At 41.0% G+C, this 26,653-nt stretch overlaps 2 protein-coding genes across 15 annotated transcripts in view; one reads left to right on the top strand and one right to left on the bottom strand.

The window, feature by feature from the left end:
- Positions 1 to 231: 231 nt before the first annotated feature.
- On the bottom strand, positions 232 to 12,761 carry l3mbtl2 (L3MBTL histone methyl-lysine binding protein 2). 4 transcript variants are annotated; one of them, XM_037755496.1, is made up of 18 exons: positions 12,704 to 12,761; positions 11,064 to 11,500; positions 10,834 to 10,927; positions 10,562 to 10,695; positions 6,258 to 6,324; positions 5,915 to 5,994; positions 5,497 to 5,614; positions 4,332 to 4,466; positions 4,032 to 4,120; positions 3,640 to 3,886; positions 3,455 to 3,525; positions 2,443 to 2,547; positions 2,132 to 2,279; positions 1,873 to 1,955; positions 1,507 to 1,741; positions 1,239 to 1,304; positions 956 to 1,096; positions 232 to 869 (listed from the first exon to the last, which is right to left on the bottom strand). In XM_037755496.1, exons 2-18 carry the CDS (start codon positions 11,412 to 11,414, stop codon positions 499 to 501), a joined length of 2,535 nt encoding a protein of 844 aa, XP_037611424.1. In that variant the 5' UTR covers positions 11,415 to 11,500; positions 12,704 to 12,761; the 3' UTR covers positions 232 to 498. The 4 variants fall into 4 exon arrangements, with proteins under 4 accessions (XP_037611424.1, XP_037611423.1, XP_037611426.1 ...); XM_037755495.1 differs by having other exon boundaries at positions 12,590 to 12,718; XM_037755498.1 differs by lacking the exon at positions 1,239 to 1,304 and having other exon boundaries at positions 12,590 to 12,718.
- A 6,554-nt stretch (positions 12,762 to 19,315) lies between these two features.
- Positions 19,316 to 26,653, top strand: part of ep300a (E1A binding protein p300 a) — a 30,427-nt gene continuing 23,089 nt past the window's right edge. For 6 of the 11 annotated variants that reach the window (XM_037754264.1, XM_037754270.1, XM_037754268.1 and 3 more), the window contains exons 1-4: positions 19,318 to 19,824; positions 22,684 to 23,348; positions 24,695 to 24,874; positions 25,191 to 25,521. In XM_037754264.1, coding sequence (XP_037610192.1) covers positions 19,731 to 19,824; positions 22,684 to 23,348; positions 24,695 to 24,874; positions 25,191 to 25,521 — 1,270 coding nt within the window. In that variant the 5' untranslated portion in view covers positions 19,318 to 19,730. Of the gene's footprint in view, positions 19,825 to 22,683; positions 23,349 to 24,694; positions 24,875 to 25,190; positions 25,522 to 26,653 lie in introns of all 11 variants that reach the window. The other 5 variants (XM_037754273.1, XM_037754266.1, XM_037754265.1 and 2 more) reach the window with 2 other exon arrangements.

Below are 26,653 nucleotides of genomic sequence, written 5' to 3'. Positions count from 1 at the left end.
CACAACAATTCTTAGTTTCATGTGGATATAAACTCATGAAAACATAATTGTGTATATTATATTTCATTTCTGCTAATAGAGCCCCCCGAAATGTTACACACACTTCCTTTAAAGTTATGACCCTCAAGATTTCCATAAAATCAAACACTGTTTTTAATGCGATTTATGGTCTGCATCTTTTCAGCAATAGCTAATCAATGTATCTATATTCTATAATTACTTCTATGTGTAGTACTTTTTTATTGGTAGTGGCAGAGTCCGCTTTTCCTGCTCTGGATTCAAATTGCTTATCTAAGCTCAGGTTATTCACAGGAATCTATCCCAACTGATGTTGTACCTTTTTTGTGTGATTTAAATATCCCATTCTGCTTTTTTTCTGTTTTTTTTTTTGTTTTGTCTTCGCCAGAATTGTTTTATTTTACGCCATCACAGAGTCATCCCAATCTCTTTGCTCATCCACCTTTTGTCCTCTTCATTCTTTAAGCAGACATGCTCGTCTCACGTCTCCATTCCTGCAGCCTCTCCTGTTGTGTCCTGTTCTGTGTTGCTCTCTGAAGTTTCATCCATGACACTGTCCTCTCCTTGGCTCAGCTTGTTTTCACTCTGCTCCGTGTTGCTTTCACCGGTAAAGCTCTCTTCCAGTGATCCGCTCTCTTCACTTCTTCTTACTGCGGTTTCGCTCGGCTCCGTCTTTTGACGCGGTACGTTTTCTACGCTGCTCTGCACTGATGGTTGACGTGATTCAGACTTGTTCTGCTCCCCTCCCTCATCCTGTTTGATTTTCCCCAGATGGGCCTGTGGAGGGTTGTCTGGACGATCAATGGGGGTCTCCATCTCCACCTCCTCCACTTTAACCTGCACTGCAAAGACTACAGAGGCAGAATTGTGTCAGCAAATTACCAAAAATTGTCTCAGGAAAAATGAGAAAAGATGTTTTAGGAATTTGTCCACTTACTCTCCTGCTCCTCTGGCTCAGTCTTGAGCTGGAGGAGAGGCACTTTTGGAGGAGGACCGTCGGTGCCGGTGACCTCAGGCTGCTGACCGGCATCATCTTCAGCTTGGTCACCAGAGAGCCTCTTCTTTGCAGTCTTCTTTCCTATGGAAAACAAAAGAAGGAGATGAAAGTTATATAGATAGTTTTATAACGATCAGATGTGAGAAAACACCAAATGTGATGGTTAGTCTGTTTTCTGTGGCAAGACACAAGACTCCATATACATTTCTGAGTCAAAACTCACTCCTTTTCCCATAAGGAAGGCCCTTGTATTTCTTGTTCTGTGCCGACTGGTATCCCATTAAATCAACTGGAAAACAGAACGAAACACCCGTGACTTTTATACGAGGTCAAAAACATCTACACCAGTGATCTAAATTACAGTTCAATCTGAATTAATAAACCTCATGTAAACACCTCTATCAGAATAAACTGGCTCAGATGCCCAGTTGATGGCTTAACATTAACGCAACAACACACTAGGGTGTATTGCTCTGAAACGGGGCGTTTACCGAGTCCTGGAGGCGGCTGGAGCTGGTAGCCCATGAGGTCGCACCAGCCGACGGGGTAGATGTCCGGGGACTGGTGGTCGATCCACTGGTCGAACTCGTCCTCCCAGCCGTCGAAGTGGATGAGCAGCAGGCGGCCCACGTGGCGCTTCACGGTGGCCACGCACACCAGGCGCGGCTCCATCAAGTCCACCGCCTCCAGCTTCATGTTGGGGGAGAAGCCGTGACCCGGGTAGTCCTGAAGAAAAAGGACACACTGCGGGTTCAAGTGCTGTTTGATGAAGTTCTTTTTTTGTACCAAATATAACTGATCTGACTGAGGAAAACAGAGAGCACGGCCTCAAATGCTACACTAGGTTCCTGTCTTACGGTGTTGAACAGTCGTAGCTGTGCAGCTTTAGCTTTGGTCTTCTCCAGGTATTTGTCCCAGGTGAAGGTCTGAGGGTCATAACCTGCCGAGACACAAAGAAATCAGGATGTATTTTCATTAACAGTACACTGCTCGAGTTATTTTCCCTGCATAAATTGACCACACCTTTTCAAGAACAGGATGATACAGCAAACTAGTACCAGCAGAAGTGCACAAGTGCTGGAGACAAAGTGCGAGCCTAAGCGTGTTTATATTTACCTTGAGGTACCGTGAGAGGGATGTTGTTCTTTTTACAGAAGTCTACAGGAAGGATGGCATGAGATGAGGCGTGGTAACAAAACCAATCGGAGCCCTTGTTTGATATGGTGCCGTCTATACCCACCATCAGGTAGCCATCTAGCAGCACCTGGGAGGATTGGAGGGCGGCGGAGTCAGAGACGCGTAAAAGAATGTAGGAGTTGGTGTGTAATATAATTCATAATCACCTAATTTGCCATTCTAGTCTGTCTGATGAGGTCTAAACAAGATTAAACACACAAAAACATACCAACCAAAAATATTGGTCTTACCTTGTGTACTGTCGCGACACAGATGGTTCCCAGGTTGAGAGGGTCAATGGCCTCCAGCTTCATCCCTTCCTCAAAGAAACCTCCATCCATGTAAACAAATCTGGGCTGCAGGGCACACAGTAGTTGTTAGGGAGTTGTGCTGATGTCTAGTTCACACTACACGACCGTAGCCATAATTTTCCACTCACAGAAAAAAGCTCCCCGACAAAAGCCCCAGATCAGAGGCATATCCGCGTTGGCTCAGCACTCGCACATAATGCGCTTGAACGGTTTAAAAAACGCGAGCCGAAAGGCTTTCCAGATGCAGATGCATTCCAGATATCTGGCATGCTAAATATCTGGACCTGATGGGAAACTATAGCCAATGAGAGTGCAAAACCGAAACCTGGCGGAGGGGTCGCCTGTAACAATAGGAACTTTACTGTATGTGTTGCATTTGCAACAAAGTCGATGTTGGATGTTTGCATGAATAAACATAACACAGTGACTGATCTACGTAGGGGAAATAATAAAAAAACTGGCTATTGTGGGAACAATAGTGTGAACACGTGTGCCAACGACAACATCAACCGTGTAACTTCTCGCATAGTTTGGAGACCTCATCGGGGATGTGAAAACCACGACTACTTAAAAACTCCCGATTACAAGACAGCAAGTTGTGTAGTGTGAACAGTACAGCGATCGAATGACTTTGAAAGACCTGTAGTGTGAACTTGAGTTAAAGCAACACTATGTAGAGTGTGACTTCACTCGTTTCACTTTGACATGTACTTTGTCATGATATAGTGAGTTGTGATTATGAAATGGCACCAAAATACAGAGTTGAGTGTTTCTATCCCATTAAACAGATTCTATTCAAGCTGCACGGTTATCTAGTGTGGATTTTCTGTCAAAGTTTCCATGGATGGACATCTTGGTATTAATAAAAAAAATCCAAAGCAGCTGTTGCGTCTACTTTTGCTTTTTGAATTCATTTGATAAATTATTTCTTGAGCGATGACATTTTCCTTACCTTTTTAAAGAGCAGGGATGAGTTGTCGTAGTTACCCTTCCAACCGCCGGCAGCAGCTTCCACACCGTTTGCTATCATTTAAAAAGAAGCATTTTTATTGCCATGTAAAAAAACACATCTTCAAGTTAAAAGCTTTAGTTCAAGACAAAGTGTGATGTATGGAGAAAACGAAATCCTAGACGTACCAGGTGCTTTCATGGCATGACCCACTTTGCAGGACCAGCTCACTGGGTGCAGGAGGGGGCTCCACATGTGGCACCAGAAATCAGAGATTGTGTTGTCGGGGGCGTCGCTTTGGTCTTCGTACACCAAACGCAGACGGCCGCCGATGATGGTGTCTACGGTGGCCAGGCGGGTCCGACTCACGTGTTTGGGGTCCACCACCTCCACGCGCATACCTAGTCTGAAGGAGTTCTTCATGCCCTCTGCCAACTAGGGAGAGGACAGGAGGAGGATGGCGAAGGGGCAGAGATTAATTAAATTCAATATAAATTAAACCACATTCATGTAATTTTAATTCATCACACTCTTCACATGTACAGGACAGGTGGTTGTGAGCCTCAGCATTCAGTTTTACCTTCAGGTAGAAGTCAACAGGTAGAGTGTTGGCCCCCACAAGCTTTGTCATCAGATACTCTCTCCAATCTGGGATGGTCTGCTTCACATCTATGAACACACAATTTGTCAAATTAGAACATGCTATAATATCTGATATAGGCCAATCACGGCCTATTTGAATGTTTAATGCTTCAGTCCATGTTTTTTTTAAGTGCTGACCCAACCAGGACAGTTAAGAAGTCATGTTTACTGTCCTAATGCCATCAGGACGTCAGCCAGCTGAACCACAGTGGTTAAGGTTTTGAGTGCGAGTCCTCACCTTGCGGTGGCACCAGCAGCTTGCTCGTCATGGCGCACCATCCGATCGGGTTCAGCTCTCCCGAAACGAGGCTGCACCAAAAGTCGCGGCTGCTGTCGTGTTCAAAGCCTTCGTACCTCAACAGGGCTTTGTATCCTGGAGACAAGAGATGGGAGGAAGGCAAGAGTTAAGTTACTGTTGATGCTGCTGCATTTGGTACAGAAAAAGGTACCTTGATAACCGCTGAGCACACTACACTACAATTTGCTGCGGATATTCAGACATCGGAGGAATCCTAATATTCTGGCTGACCCCATGGCCTTTCCTCCAGAACACCATCAGGACATTTTTAAGTGTTTAAGCCCTACTACTCTTACATTGCAAAGCAGCTGGATTCTCGCAATGTCACGAGATCACAAGAGAATCGCGGGATCACACACACCACACAAAAATCCATCTTGTCAGCGTCCTGTGAGGAGCTACGGACAGCTACGGGCGTGGTTTAGGTGTGTAAGACGACACGGAGTGACAGTTCGTTCCAAACAACAATGGTGGCTCCTGAAGAGGTTAGTGCAGATGCTGCAATAGCATCAGTTATATCAGAGCTGGAGAGTATTTCTTCATTTAAAGAAGAGCAAAGAACGGCACGTTCGCTTTCGTTAGTTTGATTGACAGACGGTTCATCCAATTTTTTGTATCTTGTAATATTTACTGTAGCCTCTAGGGGATGCTAGCCTGCTTTATCCCTTTAGTTTTGTAATAAATGATGATGCATTTCCTTCTTAATAAAACATTTGCAAAGCCGACGTTTTAAGTATTTTAAATCCAGGATTCTTTACATCTATGTGTACTTGCTAGCAGTGTTCTTCTTCTATATCTTCATATCTCTGCGCGTTACCGGCACCCGTAGATGAGTGGAATGGTGCAAAACCACTGGCAGGAATGTGTATCGCTTCACCCGTGTGTGTGTGTGTGCACACATGCATGCATGAGATAAAGAAAGCAGGGACCCGCTCATAGAAAAACAGATCCATAGCGCTGCTGGGGGTCAAAAACTCCACAGAGAACCTTTAAGATTGATTAAGAAAATAAATGCAACAACTGCTCTAATTCATAATCATAAAACAGATGATTGAATGGCGGAATGGCCTGTTAAAATAATAACTGACAGACAGGATGTACACACCTGCAATCTGGATGACGGTAGCGATCCAGTAGACCTTACTGGGCAGGACCGCGTTTGTGTTCAGGACCTCCACCCTCATCCCCAACGTGACGTCATCCCACTGGGCACACAGGGGAACCTGCAGGTTGGAGGTCACATGTTTCATTTACAGATCAGTAGTGAGAGGTATTTCACACATTCATATATTCCCTGGGAATTTCATGAGTTATTCTCAGCACCGCTCAGAGTTTACTTCTAGTTTAGTTTTTTTTTATATGTTGGAATATTTTTTTCATGCTAGTGTTTAAAAGGTTGTGTGTGTGCAAGTCTAAATGTTTACATAAGTTGGCATAATTGTCCCTACAATAATACTAGAGGCACATTTACCACCTGGGTGTGAAAACATTGTTTCCAATTACACTTAGCAGGTAGGACTCACATGTCTGAAGCAGGACACTGATGCAGCCAGAGAGGTTTCCTTCTCCAAGTAGGCGCCCCATTCAAAACCTGCAGCCAACGCTACAGAATGGAAACAAAAGAGGAATCATACATACAGATCTTGTGAGATGCTTGTGTACATGTGGTGTATTCAGCTTCTAATATTCCTAAACAAGCACCAAATACCAGTAAAGTTGGTCTTCGTGGGATAAATCAAGGGTCACCCACAAACCTGTATGGCCCAGGTCAGACCTAGTATCATTAGTATCATAGTAACATTAGAGTTCACACCTGACTTCAGAATGCGTCTCAAATGACTCAAGTAACCTGTTCAGTGGCCTCACCTGTTGGGGCTTGGGGGGCTTTGTTCACCTTGCTCAGCACTGTTGCTTTTTTTGAGGGGGGCCGTCCCTGGAGAGAGAGAAGCACAAAGAAAAACTGAGCAAAGTTGTCTCATCGTCTTCATTGTTGTGATCGCTTCACCACTTGTTGCACATTTAGCCATATGACAGACTGTTTATTTCAAACTGCTGGCATGTAGTGCAGCGGAGGAGAGTAACGAGTCAGATCCAATCACTGCTGTCAAAGGTGAAAGCTTCAGAGAGTTTGACAAATTCCGGTTATATTTCCCGATATGCAAAGAGAAGACTGAAAGAAGCTAGACTGGTTAAAATGGCAAAACAGACAGAACATCAGTCAAAAATCAAATTCTTTGGGATTAAATTCATTGCCAGACAACCTGTCTTCATGCAAAACGTCACACAGGAAGAAAAACACGCACAACAAATTTCAACTAATTACAACTATGGACAGGTTTGGTCTCGGGCTGCAAGGATTATTTTCATTGTCTAGTAATCTGTCGATTGTTTTCTTGATTAATCAATTAGTTCTTTGGTCTATAAAATGTCAGAAAATGGTGAAAAATTGTCGATCAGTGTTTTCCAAAGCCCAAGATGACGTCTTCAAATGTCTTGTTTTGTCCACAACTCAAAGATATTCAGTTTACTGTCACAGAGGAGTAAAGAAACCAGTAAATATTCACATTTAAGAAGCTGGAATCAGAGAATTTTGACTTTTTTTTCTCTTAAAAAATTACTCAAACCGATTACCGATTACTAATCGATTAATCATTGCAGCTCTAAATTAATCAATTCACCGTTTGGTTTATGACAAACAAAAAAAAGCTAAAATTCTCCCAGAGCTGAACCTCATGTTTTCAAATTGCTTCTTTCGTCCAACAGTCCAAAACACATAGATATTTAGTTTAATATCGTAGACAAATAAAGACAGCTAGTATTCACAATTGAGAAGTCAGAACCAGTTGAAGGTTGTCAACTATAATGATTGAGTTATACAATGTTTGCCAGTACATTTTCTATCGATTAATTAACAATTAGTCAACTTATCCTTTCAGCTCTTGTTTGAACACACCTTAGTTTTTGTACAATTGGCTTTTAATCAAAATGTTACGTTATGTTAGAGGTCATTTTTTTCCTCAGTTAGTAAATTTCAGATAAATTAAAAAAAATTCTAAAACCCCTATTTTATGCTGTTGTGATCTCAGTCAACTTGTTACAACAGGTTTTTTTTCACATTAATTACCTTTCAAACTTGAAGGAGTTCTGCTTTTTTAATAATAATAATAATAACTTTATTTACATAGCCCTTTTTTAAAAAACAGAGTTACAAAGCGCTGTACATAAAAAACAGAACAAATCAATGAAAAGACATGGTGGAAGGAGACAAAGTGTCAAGCAAGACGCAAAGCAAGTATTACAGGGGCAATTAGGAATATTAATATAAAAACAATAATATGAATTTAAAAATAAAGACATAAGTGAAAACCAAAATAAACAATTATAAAAGCATCAGTATGAATAAAGCAGCAGTATAAAAGTGTGTTTTTAGGTGTTATTATTGGGTGTTCTGCAGGTCCTGTCCTGTCTTTAAGTTGCAGAAGGAGAAACTGCACTCTTCACATCACCAGCCTCACTCACCTGTTGATCCAGGTGAGTGAGGCCGGCGGTGGGGTCACCTGTCCCGGAGGTGTGCCTGGTCTGGGAGGGGACTGCGGTAGTCTTGAGGAGCCGGGCCGAGCGGCTCAGCGGACCCGGGCTGTCGTAGTAGTCGTCCGGTGAGAAGTGCTTGTGGCAGACGAGCAGCGTGTGGAGGAGGTGGAGCGGAGTGTTTACATCCATGTGGAGAGCAGACAACCACCGCCTCAGTCTCTCCGGGTCACCGGCTGGGAACCGGTGATAGACGAGGACCGGACGGTTGTAGTTCCAGCAGGAGACAACGCAACACTTGTGCACCATTTGAGCTGTTTTAATACACGGACGTCTCCGTTGAGTTAAAGCGAGAAAAGAGAGACAGACACGCCCGCAGACAGACTCTCAGGTCGGTGCAGGGATTTAAATCCAGCGCGGTCCTCCTCCTCCTCCTCCTCCTCCTCTTCTTCTTCTTTCTCTCCAATGGCGACAGTTTTTAGGGAAATACCGCCGCCATGTGTTCGTCATTATAAATTGTGAAAATATAAATACACACCAACAAATAAATACATTTGTTAGGCATATATTTTATACCTTGGTGTACTTCCAAAGATACCAGTTATGTGAGGTTGAATTTTGGTGAAAGGCATATTAAAGGGGACATATCATGCTCATTTTCAACTTCATGTTTGTATTTTGGCTTTCTCCTAGAACACGTTTACATGCTTTAATGTTCAAAAAACACATTATTTTTCCTCATACTGTCAGCCTGAATATACCTTTATTCACCCTCTGTCTGAAACACTCCGTTTTAGTGTATTTCAACGGAATTGTGTTGCTACGAAACAGCTTGGGTCCATGTTTACTTCCTGTCATTCACATACACTGCAAACAGGAAATAAACTGGGACACATTTAGAATGTTTACGTTTAAAACTGTGAAATGGTCTAAATATTGTACATTTGTGACATCACAAATGGACAGAAATCCTGACAGCTTGTTTCAAATGCACAGTTTCTGAATCAGGCTGTGTGTATTTCTCCATGGATTGAGTGTTTTGATACTTTCACTGTATTTATATAGCACTTAAACCTGCTTTATAATATAAAAGACATGAAAATCTCACTTTTTACAATATGGAACCTTTAAAAAATGTCCATTTGATGGATTGGTGCAGCCATAAAAACATGGAGTCTTGGATTTGAATATATCGCTCAGCATAAACATCATATAGCTACAACTACAGCTTTACTTTGACTTATGTAGAGCTGCAACAATTAATTGATTTAGTTGTCAATTAACCGCAAACCATTTTGTTAATCGATTGATCGGTCTGAGTAATTTTTAAGGAGAAAAAAAAGTCATAATTCTCTGATTCCAGCCTTTTAAATGTGAATATTTTCTGGTTTCTTTACTCCTTTATGACAGTAGACTGAATATGTTTGAGTTGTGGACAAAACAAGACATTTGAGGACATCATCTAGGGATTTGAAAAACACTGATTGACATTTTTTTTACCATTTTTACCACAACTAATCGATTAATCGAGAAAATAATAAACAGTTGAATTGACAATGAAAATAATTGTCAGTTGCTGCCCTAGTCTTATGTGATAGTTAACTCAATATCTTTGGGTGTTGGACTATTGGTCAGACAAACCAATCAACTTGAAGACATCACCTTTGGCTTTAGGAAATTGTGACCTTTTTTTTGTCTTTTTCAGACATTTAAGATGAGTTGATTTATCGAAAATAAATGAAAAAATAATTGTTAGTTGCAGCCTATATGGAAGATATGATCCTGCCAGAAAGCGTGGAATAGGATCATTTTTCCATCCAAAAAGCTACGTAAAGGGAAACAAAACTGGATGTTAAAGGTGTTATGAATTTCAAACTTGGGAAGGCATCGCACACAAACCTAAACCAAACCCTTAAGTCTCAAGTCTCAACAAATTACAGCAAAACAATCTGGATAGAACTACTGTGTGTTCTCTTTAACGACCAATGAAGCAATAGAAATCACAAAAACCACCAGCGTTGCTTAATCCTGATGTTTTTCCCTACTGAAACAAGAAGTGACAGACCACATCCCCTTACAAGTCTTAACAATATGCATTTCACATTGTTTTGCACTCCTTCATCACTAAATGTACTCTCTGTAATCTCTGCACTCGCACCTGTCAAGCAAGATACGCTCTGCTGATTCTGATTGCTTGTAAAACTCAACTCAAGTGTCCAATTTTCATTAAGGTCAGTGCTGACACTGTGTACCACTAAAAACAATCAATTATCAATATGACCATATGAAGCTACGGAATTGGAAAACAACACTAACTCTAGACACTAACGTTTTGACCTCTAACTTACTGTCAGATACAGCATTAGTATGCACAGCAGACAGAACCACAGACTGTTTTGGGGGGAATACTTCTTGTCACAAAATGTGTAAGGTGGCCAAACTCCTGAAAAGTTAGTGTAATTATTTAATTAAGAAAAACAATTAACTACAACTGCCCCATTGGTGCCACCTAGTGGTCAACAGTATAAGTGATTGGGCTGTCCAGCTCAAAAAATAAATAATAAAGCCATGAGTAGCTGCAAACTTTTGCTTTTGGGAAGCATTTGAGTGAAAAATAAAGCTCCGCTGAAAGATGTTCTCACCTGCAGTCGTGCCAGTATGGAGGACTTCTTGGAGTTTGATGAATAGGAACGTGAACAGGATATACTGCAGAAACGCTTGGTCTTCGAAAAGAAGGTGCCAACGGTGCCGGCGACGCCGCACATCTCACACACCACTGTAAAGATAAATAAATAAAAATCATCAAATCTTATTAACAGCCCCTTGAGCTTATACAGATGGGATTTGTATTGGTTCAAGTGTTTTGTGGAAAACTTCCACTTCTATTAACAATTGTTCCTAATTTGCACCATACATGGTCGGTCGTCTGCGCTTTTTTCCTCCCGCTTCATCTCTCCTCCTGTCAGATGCTCTACGTCGCCTCCTCCATCAGTATCATCAAACTCTGCCTGTGAAGAAGAAAAAGTGGTAAATGAATGCGTGAATGTGACTTTACATCATACATGTAAACATCCAAGAGGCTCGTTTAAAGCTGTCAGAATGACAGGAGCTCTCTCTTTCTCTCTGCAGTGAACCACTACTCACACTTGTGGCGCGCTCTCTTGGTCTGGCTGTGATGCCCCGGCGTTGGATAGCAGGCAGGCAGCTACCACAGCCCACTCCATCGCAGGAGAAACAGTGCGGACGGACGAACACTGTAGGAACAGCTCCCACCTTCAGCTTCAGAGCCCCTGAGTGTGGTTTGGGCTCAAAGTACTCCTTGCCAAAATGCTCTTTGCAGAGGTGAGAGTTGGGCGTGGCGACCCACTGGGCGCGGGTGCGCTGGACCTGCTTCTCCCATTTGCGAAACTCCTCAGGGTCCTTGGGGAATTTAAACAGCGTCACGCCATCTTCTGAAGTTTTGCCGCATCCATAAGCCACACAGTGGTAAGGCATCCTGTATTCTGCTCAAAAAGAGGACCACCAATTAGAGCCAATGCATCCTTTCTTCTTTTGCGCTGTAGGATGTTCTTCTATGAGCTCTGCAGAGGACAGTGATGACTGAATGTTTCAAGTAGCAGACAATTTTCTTATTCTACAAAAGAAAATGTAACATTTAATTTCAGGTAACACCAATTTCTAAAGACACTAGGCATGAGAAAACAGTTGGTGAGCAGGGGCAGACACAAGAAGAGCTGGATGGTAGTTTATAACATATCTATGCTGGTTCTGGTCTAATATTTCGTGGTCTTAAATGCTGCATTACAGTTAAGTGATACAATAATTTCTGACTAAAATGAATGATGAATAACACCTCTAGCTGCCTGGCTAATATATTCACATTAGAAATAATAGTTTCTCTACATTGTCTGACATAAACAAAATGTGATTGATTATTTATACTGAATTGATTGCTTAAGAATCTTGATATGTGATTTTGACAATAATATGCCGTAAACACAGTCTGCCAATCAAAACATGTACAATGAAACTTTAAGTTCTAGGCAAGACAAACTTTTACAAACCAGAATTTACAGTATAAACATTTGTTAAATACGTTCACACTCCTCTGCATGACCTCTGACCCTTCACCACATTTATTTTTATTTAAATTAATTTATTTATTTTACTTTATTTTATTTTAATTCTTTGGATTGTTTAAGTATGTGTCCTCCCTTTTCCCTCTGAATTCAATTGGAATTACAGTTTAAGATGAAATCTTGTTTTGTTTTTTGTGTTTCCTCTCTCCCCTCTTATTTTAAGTTGTGAAATTTTGTGTAAACACAAAGAGACAGCTGTAAAATGAAAATACAGTAGGAAAGAATGTGATGATGATTGTATAAGTTGCTGAAATTGCAATAAAAACTAAGTTAAAAAAAACAAACAATAAGTGCACACAAATAAACGTGCCAAACATGCGAAAAAAAGAAAACTTCCACATTAGTTTTGCTGTTAAACTTGCTGTTTTGAGCAGATTGCTACCAGCTAACAGGGTCAATAACAAGCTGGTCAAAGCATAAACAAACATGTGGCTAGCTCACATGCTAGCTCACTGCTAACAGTGCTAACAGCACGTTTATACTATATATGAAGCAGCAATAAGCTTGTTATTACTTTAAGATGCTACTTACACATAGACTATTACTACCTAGGCCCTAGATATGAAATGTTTCATACAACTGTTGAACTATATAGATATAAGTGGTTTAGTTTTATCTTGGTGAGTTAGCTCCCCAGTACTGTACCGCTGCTTCTTCTTCTTCTGTGGTGTTTTAGTGAGGTTGGCAAACAACTTATGGTGCATTACCGCCACCTACTGGTACAAAGTGTGGATCAGGATTACAACTATTCACTGATTCTAGTATTAAAGAAAATGAATAAACAAATAAATAAATAAATAAATAAATAAATAAATAAATAAATAAATAAATAAATAAATAAATAAATAAATAAATAAACGGACAAAGCATTATGGGAGTTGAGGTTTTAGCAGAATTGGAAGGACACACTAATCCAGGGGTTAGCAACCTTTACTATCAAAAGAGCCATTTTAGGCAAAAAAACAAAAACAAAAAAATCTACAATATTTATTGATAATCTGTTATCACCATAATAATCTATTTTAAATTGGTAACTACTCTATTTGTGTTCTTGTCCAGCGAGCTAATAACTTCATGTTATAATTTATGAGTTTGTAAAATTTGATTATTTGATTATTATATTTGCTGCTACCCTGACAGTGAGGAGTATGGTGTTTTCTATTTCAATACACATACATAACAACAGAAAACAATCTGATAATTCCAACAGCCGTCATGCAGAAACACCTTAGTGATTAAGTCTAAACATTGACATGAAAACCCAAAAGGTACTTTATAGTTTAGTTTGGGCCTATTTTTGTGAGTATACTGAGAGTTTGGGCCTAAAATAAAAATAATATTGATATCCAGGAATTGCTTTCAATACTGACATCACAATCAATATTAAATGACAATGACACATTAGTTACAACGCATACCTTTAAGTGTACACACATGCACCACTATGCAACAAGATTTTTCTGTTGTCCTCTTAAACTACACTGAAATAAGTGTATGTATGTATTCAGTTAGTGATCTCTTCATGGTTTCCTTCACCTACTGCCCAGCATCCTCTTGTCTGTGCCAACATCACAGCAGTTTATTCTCAGAGGATTTCCTCCATGCTGTTTGATGATTATGGACTCTGTGCTGAACTGGCCTCGCTCTTTTTGTCCTGCTGGTTGCTGGAAGCAAGCCCCGAGGAAAGCAATGCTAGTCAGTGGGTCTGTCCGCAACTTTAGTGTGGAGCAAGATATTTTGATAGCTACAGGTAAAATTGCATGGTTATGATTACCGCAAAGTGCAAAACCGTGGTCTCGCCAGCCGCCATCTGACTTCCATTGCTCCTGAAGTAGTGTTATTATGGTAAGGATGGCCTCTGAGCGAGGCGAATGGCGTTACCACTGTTTTGCACTCCGCTCGGCTCACGTTACCGCAGTCTTGGAAAGGGAGGAGTGAGCGGAGGGGTACTCAGTTGGTTGCAATCTGCAAACACACCACTAGATGTCCCTAAATCCCACACACTGTACCTTTAAGGCCAACATTTCCACTTCTCACTAAATCTAATGGGCAGTAGCCATCAAATTTACTGAGCATATTCATAGTCACCAGAAGATGAACCCTTTACATTCACATTAAATGACACCAAGACTTTCCTGAGGCCACCCTCAGGACAAACTTTACATGTTTAGCCTCACTATTGGGCAATAAAAAAAGCAAGAACAAAGTCATATCTCTGTTGTTTGTTCCATCCAATACTTTAATACTTCAGAGTTTAACAAACATTGTAACTTTTAGGTGTAAGTCTTGTTGTCCTTGGTGGCAGTTCCTGATTAAAAGCACAATTTATGATCTTAATCTAAATCTAACAGAAATGGAAACTACCATCTCTCTGAAATAAGATAACAACTAAATCTAATCTAATAATAATAATAATAATAATGTAATGTACCCTTATGTTGTTCAATGCTCGTTAACATCGGTATTGTTTGTCAAAATAAAACAAAAACAGTGTTCTCAATTAAAATCAGCTGAGAAATAAAGACGTTTTCATTCTGGCCTTTATCACTGGTACTATAGATCTTTTTCACACTAGACATTTTGACTTTTTGTTGTAGGAAAAACAAAGGTGCTACTAATAACATTAACGGTGGCTCTGTTGTATTCCAGTGTCCCAATGACAGTGTGACAGTGTGACAGTGAGCGAGCACGCACAATACCATGACTCTGAAATTGAAGCAGCTAACTGGAATTCAGCACTCATTAATTTGATTATTTACACCTGTGCTTTTCCTACTGTGACATGTCAAAATATCTTCAGTGAAACAGTCCTATTTCCAAAAGAGCATTGAAGCAATAAATACAAATAAAAATAAGTCTTTATGTTTGTATTTTAACAAAAGTTGTCTTCCTGTCTCCTGGTCAGTGACCTGGCAGAGGTGGCAACTGCTACAGGACCTTGAAGGCCACATGTTCACCGTGTGTCCATTGGTTTGAATTCGCTTAAATGCACATTTGTTTTGGAATGTGCACCATTTATAAACTTGGAATCAACTCATGTAATAAAGCTCACTCTTAAAGAGGGTTTGTCTTCTGCTCTGTTTGTATCTTTGGTGATTATAAAGCATCTGACACTTCAATAAATGTTTCCACCCTTTGCATTCAATTGTCCTTATCTTGTTTCTCACTGTGCCACATTAGAAAGCCCTTTTCCTCATTCTTTATGACGTAAGCACAATATCAACTGCTATGGTAGGAACCTTAATAAGGGTCATGCATCACTGAGGCCCTGGCATGAAAATTTTAGTCAAAGTAAATATTATTTTGTTTTCAAACCCTGTAAAAGGCTCTGATTCCATTCCTTCAACATAAACTGGAAAAAAAAGTTTGGAAACTTGTGTTTGGTCGATTATTTCTGTGTTGTTACAATGCTAATTGGCATTGTATTTTACCTCGTTGGAAAGCCTGTTTATTTACCTTCACAATGATGTCCAACTTGTAAGGATCATGCATTTGTGGGATGAGCAGCACAGCTGATTATGTGGTAAGCGCCCAAGAAAAATTTGCCAAAATGCTCTGCCAATGGTAAACAGTGTATTCTCATAAGGCTACCAGGAAGCCTGCAATGACTTCCCTTCACCGTCAGGCCCGTTTGCGCTGGTGTCGACAACACAGACGATGGAACCTGAACATGTGGGGGAATGTCATGTTCAGTGATGAGTCCAGGTTCTGTCTGCCAAAGTTGGATGGCATGGTCAAAGTATGGAGACGACGCGGAGAATGCTATGCTGATTGTTGCACCGATGGAGTAACAGCTTTTGGTGGGGGCAGTGTCATGGCATGCTGCCTCACTGGCAAAACAAGGCTCGTCATCATTGAAGGCCATCTCAATGCAGGGAGATATCGGGATGAGATTCTGCAGCCAGTGGTGATCCCATATCTCCACAATCTGGCACCTAACTTCATCCTCCAAGATGACAACGCTCGCCCCCACAGAGCCAGGGTTATCACAGACTACCTCCACAATGTGGGAGTAGAGAGAATGGAACGGCCTGCCAAGAGTCTAGACCTCAACCCAATTCAACACTTGTAGGATGAGCTTGGGCGTGTTGTACGTGTTAGAGTGACCAACACAACCATGTGACCCATGACTGGACATACTGGCCACCACCAGGGTTTGATTCCCAGTATAAGGTATATACTTACGGCCCTGTCCCCCAAGTTTCATTATTCACTGATGTGGTTATCAAATGATAATGCAGGTTTAGTGAAGCTTTCATGTAGTTTTTTTTTTCATGCTTTTGAAAGCAGCTCACTAGATGTGACAACTTACAAATATTAAAACAGTATTGAGTATGTACTGGCAGTATGCCGTGCCTGCAGCAACATAGTACAGAATGATCTGGAACATACGTGAGATTTTTCATAGAGAAATTTAGATAGACTTCAGATCTGTCATCTGTTGGCAACCAACGTTTTTATCTTTTATCTTCACCAAGATGGACTTAAGACCTGTGGGGCCTAGTGGCCATGTGTTGTTGACAATTTATAGATTTGAAAAAAAACTTTATATTTTTCATTAAAACCTGCAACCTGTTCAGTTAGGGGAGCATTTCTCAGTTAAAAGAATTTGCATATTGACTGCATTCACCTTAAAAAAAATGTTGTCACCTGTACAACACTGATAGGAGTCCGTGTTTTCTCAAACAATGACCACGTGCAGTGTATACTTAAGACTCCTAACAGGCCATGTAATAACTTCTATGAATACAGTATGCATCCCTGAAAGGCCTGAATAAAACAAGCTTAGAAAGACAGTTTACAATTATTTCTCTAGATTGCAGAACACTTCCCTAGCTATTCTCTTCTGGGGAGAATGATTTGGGATTGGATATAACGGAGGACCAGCGGGAAGATACCTTGAAGAATGTACATACAGCATCAATATGTATAAGGCATGGGTTATTACAGTTCAATCATTGTCTGTCTATATTCCAAAGTAAAACTTGCCAAAATAAATCCTAATGTAGACTTAATTAGCTCATTGCTACTCTGGAACACATGTTCTGGCTCTGTCCTAAATTATCTAACTACTAGAAATCTATCTTCCAAACTCTATCAGAAGTTTTTGAGCAGGTGATAGAACCTGATCCTTTGATTGCCATATTTGGTGTCCGAGGACAGGATAGTCCTCTTAGAGGAGCTAAGGTCGCGACCTTTGTATTGTTGTTGCGCAGGCTGGTTCTCCTAAACTGGAAATAATACTGTATATAGCCGACAAATTTGAGAAAATGTGGTGTCCCTTCCTAACGCATCAGTGAAATTTCAAGTTGAATTCATAAGCACCTTGAACTCCCCCTTTTTTCTAAATTTAATTCTAATATTTTATTCTATTTATTTATTTCTCATTGTGTGTGTTTTTGATTGTTTTTAATCCTTTGCCAATTATGTAAGCATTTTTTGTCCTTTTGTGTTCTTTTGTAAAACACAAAATGTAATTTGCTTTTAACTTATCTGTAAAACTGAAAAACAATTAACACATTTAGAGGAGACAAATGTTTTACATATTGTATGTAAGTACTTTATACTCCTCATTGTGCATCTCTATCTGTAAAAACCCCTACTCTTTCCCACTGCTGACAGCAAACACATTTGCTTTCTTCTTTTACAAACTGCTTTTGTGCCACTGGACAGTCATTGGGAATACCAAGTGGCCAAACACATTTCAGATTCACAAAACTTGATTCTAAATTGAAGTACAGATGAAGTTTAAAAACATAAAATCATGCTGCATTGCAGAAAAACATGAAAGAAAGCACATATATTCTCAAGACATCTATATGTTTTAGTTGATGTAATGATGCAGTAATTAAAAATGACATCTTTGGTTTAACTATTCAACTCAATATAAGCATACTGTTTGAATATAGTGGTTACATCTACAGTATATTGTATGAAAACTAAAAAGACTTGGTGGAACTTCCTCAACAACTAAAAAATGTAATTAAAGACCCAATCCTGTTTGTTTTATATTGATTTGTTTGTGTTTCTCATAGGCAAAATACTTTTGCAACTAAACCTCACAAAAAAAAAAGCAGATGCAACTTCAGGTTGTGGATGAATTTCATAAGAAATAACTTTTTTTTCTTTTACATGCATAGCCCAGGCGAATAAACATTATTATATGATATTATTATAGCTTTCTCTCCCCATTGCAGCTGCACATTTGTCAGTTTTACACCAAGTCTTTCTAGTTTTCAGTGTTTGTGAATCCACTGTTGTCTGCTGCACTATGGGCCTAAATGTACATTTTTGTTTCTTATTAAGATACTGACTGCAAAACTAGCTATTAAATTACTTGCATTTGAGATAACTGTTGAACATAATCCAACTTTAATCCTTGCAACTAAACCTCACAAAAAGGCAGTGGATGAATTTCATTTGGAATAACTTTTTTTCTTGTACATTCATAGTCCAGGCGAATAAGCATTATTATATGATATTATTATAGCTTTCTCCCCCCATTACACCAAGTCTTTCTAGTTTTCAGTGTTTGTGAATCCAGTTATCTGCTGCACTATAGGCCTAAATGTACATTTTTGTTTCTTATTAAGATACTGACTGCAAAACTAGCTATTAAATTACTTGCATTTGAGATAACTGTTGAACATAATCCAACTTTAATCCTTGCAACTAAACCTCACAAAAAGGCAGTGGATGAATTTCATTTGGAATAACTTTTTTTCTTGTACATTCATAGTCCAGGCGAATACGCATTATTATATGATATTATTATACCTTTCTCTCCCCATTACAGCTCCACATTTGTCAGTTTTACACCTTCTAGTTTTCAGTGTTTGTGAATCCACTGTTATCTGCTGCACTATATACCTAAATGTGCATTTTTTTTCTTATTAAGATACTGACTGCAAAACTAGCTATTAAATTACTTGCATTTGAGATAACTGTTGAACATAATCCAACTTTAATCCTTGCAACTAAACCTCACAAAAAGGCAGTGGATGAATTTCATGAGGAATAACTTTTTTTCTTGTACATTCATAGTCCAGGCGAATACGCATTATTATATGATATTATTATAGCTTTCTCTCTCCATTGCAGCTCCACATTTGTCAGCTTTATTTTTATTATTATTTTTTATTAGCATCCCCTCATCCTTCCCCACTGCCACCAGCAGCACCACCATCACTTCGCAGGAAAACAAGCCTCTTCTCTGCCCGACATTATCTCCATCCAGACTCCGCTGGAGAAGGAGGTTGAAATGCCGGATGCAACCACGGGAGAGAGACCCGGGCACAGTTTATTTACATCCTCGGAGGCAGTGTAAGTTTAGAGGGGAAGCCGCTGCTGCTGCGTGTGTCTCCCTCTTTACTTTCACCGAACCCCCTCCTCCTCCTCCTCTCCTCCTCTCCTCCTCCTCCGCTGGCAGAAATTTATAAAGAACAAAAAATCCTGCGAGGGAGGGAGGGGGGTTGATATATTCGCCGAGGCTGAAATCGAGAGGCGAACCCAGGGAAAGAGGAGTAATTTCTACACGGGACTTTCCCCCTCTTAGTCCCCCAAAAGGAGGGGGAAAAGTCGCAATATTGGAAACGAGAAGGACCGAGCTTCTAAAGGGCGTGAAAACGTCCGCAACTGTGGAGACTTTATATATTTTTATTTCGAAAAAAATATGGCCGAGAACGTTCTGGACTCTGGCCCGCCTTCAGCCAAGAGGCCTAAACTGTCGTCTCCGGCTCTCTCCGCCTCCGCCAGCGATGGAAACGGTAACTATTGTCTCATCATATCACCTCTTACGGGTTTATTAAACAACTTAGTTATCTCCAGGGGGCTTTGGTTGACTTAAAGGGGCGAGGAGACGCGGGATTACTCGTCTGTTTTTGTCGTAGCTGTGCTAACGTTAGCTCTCCTAGTGGACGCGAAGAGGAGCAGCTAGCTCGCAATGCTAACAGCCATTTTAGCCGGAGCTAGCTCTCCTGTTAGCATTGCGAGCTAACTAGCGCTAGGTAGGCTAGCTAACCTGAATGCGGGTCCTCAACTGACGGTCCCGTGTCTAATGGCTACTGTAGCCAGGGTGATAAGAAGCTCACTGCTTAACACAACTTATCATGAAGTTGCTGGTGTTGTGTTGGATTGACTGTCAGCTACAGATACACACAGACTGTTATTTTAGTTTTCAAGCGTCTAAAAGACAATCTGTTGTGTTGCCCCATCATAACTCAGACCCTTTCCCCATCTGATGTTAGCTAGTGCTGGTGGAAGCAGAGGTTGGTGGTGAGGCTAGAGACACATTTTAGGCCCACAGGTCTGATTGTTAAGCTCAAATTGCCATTGTTTTTTTCTTGTGGATGGCGTTGTGACAGCAGCTGGAATATAGTGGCCCCGAGAGCCAAACTGTGGAGCATGGACAGAGCCATGTCCTGCCACTGCGATGTTAACCGGTTAACCGGTTAAATCATCCAGACCTTGCACACATTTACACAGTTACCTTGCATGATATATAGTCTGAGCATCAGTGCAAAGAGATCTGTACATCAGGGGTGCAATTAATTGTTTTACAAGATTATATGTGACACTACTACGTTGTGTTTATAGTTAAGTTGAGACATAAAAGCATATGACAAATTGAGGAGATTGATATGATAAATTGGTATAAGTTCTTGCATACTAGTACTCTAGTGCTTCGATAAGTGATTTGTTAATTTTCAGCTTTAGTTCATTAAACTTCAGGGCTGCAACTGCAGATTATTGTCATTGTAGATCAATCACTTAACATAGTCACAATTCAATCATCCAGATGTTGCACACATTTACAGTTACCTTGCATGATATATATTCTGAGCATCAGTTCAGTGCTGTCAAGTACTGTATATCAGGGGTGCATTTAATTGTTTTACAAGATTATATGTGACACTACTACGTTGAGTGTTTATAGTTAAGTTGAGACATAAAACCATATAAGATAAGATAAGATTAACCTTTATTAATCCCCAGAGAGAAATTCAGGTGTCAAAGCAGCAATATCAGCAAACCGAGTGAAACACAGGAGAGGTAAAGGTATACAAAAATTATAAAAACAATAATAGAGATATAAAAGATACAGAGTGAATGGGTGAACATAGTGTGTACAGTCCGTCAATAAATACATGTAGTATGTACAATAAATAAATGTAATATGTACATATGTGCAGTCTATAAAGTGGTATCTAGGATGTATAGTGTAAAGTAAGTGTGAAGTGCGCCAGTGGTTAGAGTCCAATATGACAAATTGAGAAGATTGATATGATAAATTGGTATAAGTTCTTGCATAGTACTCTAGTGCTTGTATCTTCAAAAACAGTTTGCAAATTATGTTTGCTGCTGATTTGTTAATTTTTAGATTTAGTTCATTAAACGTCAGGGCTGCAACCGCAGATTATTGTCATAGTAGATCAATCATTTAACATAGTCACAATTCAATCATCCAGACGTTGCACACATTTAGGTTACTTTGCATGATATATATTTTTTGAGCATCAGTGCAGTGCTGCCAAGAAAGAGATCTGTATATCATGGGGTACAATTAATTGTTTTACAAGATTATATGTGAGAGTTTATAGTTAAATTGAGACATAAAAGCACGTGACAAATTGAGAAGATTGGTATGATAAATTGGTATAAGTTCTTGCACCTTCAAAAACAGTTTGCAAATAATGTTTGCTGCTGATAAGTGATTTGTTAATTTTCCGATTTAGTTCATTAAACGTCAGGGCTGCAACTGCAGATTATTGTCATTGTAGATCAATCATTTAACATAGTCACAATTCATTAAAATGTAAAAAAAAACACACAAAAAAAACACAATGGCATATGACAATCACAAGCAGGGTTGGAAATTACAACTGCTGATAAAATAGTGGCTGCTAGTGTTGCACCAGCCAAAAAAACAATGGTTATCTATTGAGTGGCTAGTAGATTTTGGAGTCCACCCGCAAGAAATGTAATTTCCAACACTGATCACAAGTGACAGTTGGGACTAAATTAGATTTTGTAAACTTTGGGGAATGCTTTTTGGTCTTGATGTCCATTAGAAAGATACATGATGGACATCATGTGTCTTATTTGATTGCCGAAGCTCTCTGCTGTTGAACTCAGTGGTTACAGACTGACACAGTGAGCGTGCGTCTCTACCGACCTGGCTCCATTTTATGCCGTTACTTCTACGTCCATTCGTCACCTCGTCTGTACAAACCTGTCTTTGCAACATGTTGAATCACTTTACTGGTCAGGGGTTCTCCGTGCGAGCAGGCCATGTGGGCGTGTGTGTTTGCATATATGTTTGTGCATGCAGCTTTACACACACAGGTTCTTCTGGATCTCACCTGAAGTTTAGTGCTCAGTTGTGTTGTGCTCGGTGGCTTGTTATTAATTTCTGATGGGAGGGAATTGTCCATACGCCTCTAAACAGCTTTTATCAGTTTTTAATGTCAAGCATGCAATTGCATTTTCACTCATGCTGAAAAATGAAGGATTATACCAGCTTAACATGGCTGTGGCCCGTTTTTTCTTCCTCTCACCTTTCCCTGCATTGTCTCCCATCTCATTGGCTCTCCCCGCCTGAACTTTGCACTTCTTCTCCATTTTAGATTTCGGCTCACTGTTTGACTTGGAGCACGATCTCCCAGACGAGCTCATCAGCTCTAACGAACCAGGCCTGGTCAATGGTGGGGACCTCAGCCAGTTGCACACCACTCTGGGAGGAGGACCTGCAGGGCTGGGTCCTGGAGGAGGCGGCGGAGGGCCAGGAGGAATGGGACTTGGGCTTGGCGGCGGCCAGGATGCGGTGGCCAAGCACAAACAGCTGTCCGAGCTTTTGCGTTCGGGGGCGCCCACCTCGACCCAACAAGGACACCAAGGAGCCATGGGCAGCCCGGGAGGCCCCAGCGCCATGGGGCAACACTTGGCGAACATGAAGGCGTCCCCAGGCCAGGGGCCTCAGCAGATGATGGGCCAGGGGCAGCAGCACCTCTCCCCTCAGCAGCAGGCCAACATGATGCAGCAGCAACAGAACGCTGCAGCCGGAATGATGGGTGGCATGAACAGGGCCATGATGGGAGCGCAGCAGAAAGGCAATAATGGACAGCAGCAGCCAGGCATGATTGGGAGCCAGGTGATGAATGGCTCCCCCAGGATGGGCTTTGGGAATCAGGGGATGGGTGGCAACAGCAACCTGCTGGCTGAGACCCTACAGCAGCAGGGAGCTGGGGGCCAGGCAGGGATGAGAGGCCAGCAACCTGGAGCCATGAACAAGGTAGGAACTCCTTCAATTATAGAAATATTTTCCTATGGACATAACTTAACATTGCATATGAACCGTTTCATTCATTTTCTTTTTTTATTTTGATGGAATTTATATGGAATAAGAAGGTTGTAAATGCCATATTGGGTGAAAATAGAATCCTGTATTTCAAGTAAACAACATATCATCATTTGTAGAACTCACATCATCCTCCAGTTAATGCTCAAAAACCTTTACTACTGTCTAAAACCTTACTTTTAAAACAGAAACATGGACTAATTTAGGCAAGCTTTAACAGCAAATTTTTGCACGATTGATTGTAGGTCAAGATCTTATGTTTATGTGTAAAATATATTCACAAATTATATTTAGCTTTTCCTTTAACTTAAGCTACTTTTCTGCAGCCTCCACCGAGAAAAAGATGCTTTTTTTTGGTATACAACCACAAAGTAGAGCTCTGTCTCCATGGCCGTATCTATGTATTTTAACGACGAGCGACGCACAGCACGCTTATGCTTGGGAGTCGAAGTGGCAAAAAAAAACTGCTCTGCTTGTGTGATTGACGGCCCCACAGGAGTGACAGTAAAAATGTTGCAGTGACAGGCTGCTGCTGAATGAATGTGGTGATGTTTGATTTAGCCATAGAGATCAAAAGCAGTGAGTGAGAGGGTTTCCATGTTCGGTATAGGGAGCAGTAAAAGAAAAATGCAGTGGACCCTCAGAAGGAGATGGAAGGAACAAGGAGGAGAGGAAAGACACGGATGAGGAATAGATTAGTGATTAAAACAAGTTCAAATAACTCCTTCAATGTGCATGTGGGAGAAAAGAGGAACTATTCACATCAGATTGCTATTAAACACTCTGCTAGCTACTGTTAACTTCTGTTGATGTTAAGTTGTCATTAGCTTAGGTTTTGAATTATTATTTTTGAATGATTTAATTACACATTACTTGATGCTGTAACCCTGGTTTTAGAAGTACATTTTCTTTTTTCTGTAGTAGGTAATTGCTCTTGGGCAGTAGAAAGCTCAAGTGGTAAAAACATCTTTTGGGGATGAAAACTTTAGCTTTGGTGGAGTTCATGGTGTGAGGAAATATCCATCAGTCCGGCTCATTCAACAGTTCAGATTTGAGATCTTGGGGTGTCACTGGAAGATTATAAGAACACAAAATACTGTTGCATGTACAGTTCAAATGTGATCACTGATGGCATCAGTGAAATGTGGTTGCAACATAGTTAATTGTGGTCTTACTTTGCCTGATGTATCCTGCACAACTCTCTTCTACTCCTTTATAGCTCTTCATTATTCTGACTAACTCCCGTCTCTCCTCTCTCGTCCTTTTTTTTTTTCTCCTAGTTGGGAATGATGGGTAACCCAGGGGGCCCTTTTGGAGGTCCGTATGCAGGGCAGGGGAATCAAGGTCTGGGAGGCGCAGGGCTGGGCCCTCAGCTCCAGAACAAAGGTCCCATGGCCAACAGCCTGGCCCAGTTCAATGTGGACAAGAAGAACCAGCCCATGCAAGGAATGGCCGCCATGGTAGGGAACGAATACAAACTCTGTGAAAAAATGTTTGTGTGTCAGATGCAAGTGTGCTATAATTCTGTTACCAAGTTGGCAGATTTAAGTATCAGCTCAAAATGATTCCCTTATCTCTCATGTCTTCCCTCCTACCTTTCTTCCCACCGCACCACTGTACCTGTTTTTTTTTACTTACCTCACTTTTTATTATAAATTAAACACCGCCTCCTCTCTTCTTATTCTGCTCTTCCTTACTCCTTGTTACCTTCTGCGTTTTACTCTCCCTATTTCGTATTTATTTACCTTTCTTATTCCCTCCTACTTCACTTACCAGGGCTCCCAGCAGTCACAAACGGGCGTGGGCGGTCCCTCCGTTGCACCTGTGGGAGGATCCCCGGGGATGGTGCCCAACGCTCAGGCAGGTCTTGTCGGTCCCGGTGCCCAGGTCTCTGCAGCATCTGCCGCTGCCGGAGCACCACCCACAGCAGACCCCGAGAAGCGCAAGCTAATCCAGCAGCAACTGGTACTCCTGCTCCACGCGCACAAGTGCCAGCGGCGGGAGCAGGCCAACGGCGAAGTCCGGCAGTGCAACCTGCCCCACTGCCGCACCATGAAGAACGTCCTCAACCACATGACTCACTGCCAGGCTGGCAAGTCCTGTCAGGGTGAGTTGAGGGGATGCTGCATGCTCCTGCACTCAGTGGATAGCCATGATGTGTCCCTGTGTTGTTACGGAGACATTTGTGTTATAAAAGATAATATATTTGATCTTTTATATTATAATCAACAAACGCAGTGAGATCATAATCATTCTGTGTTTATCCAGTTAACAAATATTGTCTGTGTTGACCCACTCTGATATCGCTTGTACATCGTCGCTATACATGAATCTGGGGAAGTATCGGAAGAAGTCGCCATTACTATGGTGGCATCTCCCTCTAGTATGTGCGCTTTTGAATGCAAGTTGTCCTAAGAATTTTCTACTTTTACCTTTACTTTTTCTGTAACGTTACTATTTACAACAATGTCTAAGACTTTGGGAAGAACCTGAGCAGTTCTCAGCCGAACTAACGTTAGTGGGCTGAGACACTGTTTAGGGGCTGCGGTGGTCCCACCGAATAAATGAACTCACTCAATTAACTGTGGTGTTATTGTGAAATATAACGTTAGTTGCTCTAACCAGGGCAACCTAATAACCACAAAGTAAAAATCCTTCGGTCGGCATCACAAACAGAACACATACAAAGTGTCTGCTAACTCTGTTACCTTGTGACTCTCAGCAGAATGCGTCGTGGTTGCTCGTAGAGGCGGTAGCTGTGTCCTCGTAAAAGCCTTCAATTTGACTTTAATCAATATTAAATACATACTCATCTGTGTTTATTATCTACGCCAACCATTGACATAAGTTACTACGAGCAACCATGGATACTTTGGGCTAAAAGTACCCAGTTAGTACTGTTAGCAAGCATTAGAGTCACTATGACTTGCCACAGCAGTAATGGCGGCGCCGCTAGATGGCGGAACGCACAAAGCGCTCGCCAGATTTAACTCCATTGTCGTCCTAAAAATACTATTCAAACATAAGGAAGCCATATTGTAGCGGTTGACATATTCCTTTCGTTGCGATCGACACGGCCAGTTTATTCTGAAACAACTGATTCTTGTGATTTATTTTCTATAGAGTAGCTCTGTCTTAATGTCACCGTGCACGCTCAGAGATGAGGTTCAGTGTTGACACTGATTTGATTTCTGAGGTTGACGAGTTGAGAGAAATTAAATACACTGGCTGTGCTCCTC

The sequence above is a fragment of the Sebastes umbrosus genome, chromosome 20 (genome assembly GCF_015220745.1).
Source record: "Sebastes umbrosus isolate fSebUmb1 chromosome 20, fSebUmb1.pri, whole genome shotgun sequence".
In the NCBI taxonomy this organism is placed as follows: domain Eukaryota; kingdom Metazoa; phylum Chordata; class Actinopteri; order Perciformes; family Sebastidae; genus Sebastes; species Sebastes umbrosus.
Note: the sequence above shows the minus strand (reverse complement) of the source record. Positions and strands in the feature narration are given on the sequence as shown.

Excerpts from the sequence above, each read along its gene's own strand:
- l3mbtl2 (XM_037755496.1), bottom strand. The coding sequence starts at position 11,414 with ATGCCTTACCACTGTGTGGCTTATGGATGCGGCAAAACTTCAGAAGAT. Across the intron at positions 4,467-5,496 it reads TACCGTCATCCAGATTGCAG|GATACAAAGCCCTGTTGAGG; the intron begins GTGTGTACATCC and ends TCTTGTCTCCAG. Across the intron at positions 3,887-4,031 it reads CTGTTGACTTCTACCTGAAG|TTGGCAGAGGGCATGAAGAA; the intron begins GTAAAACTGAAT and ends TCCTCTCCCTAG.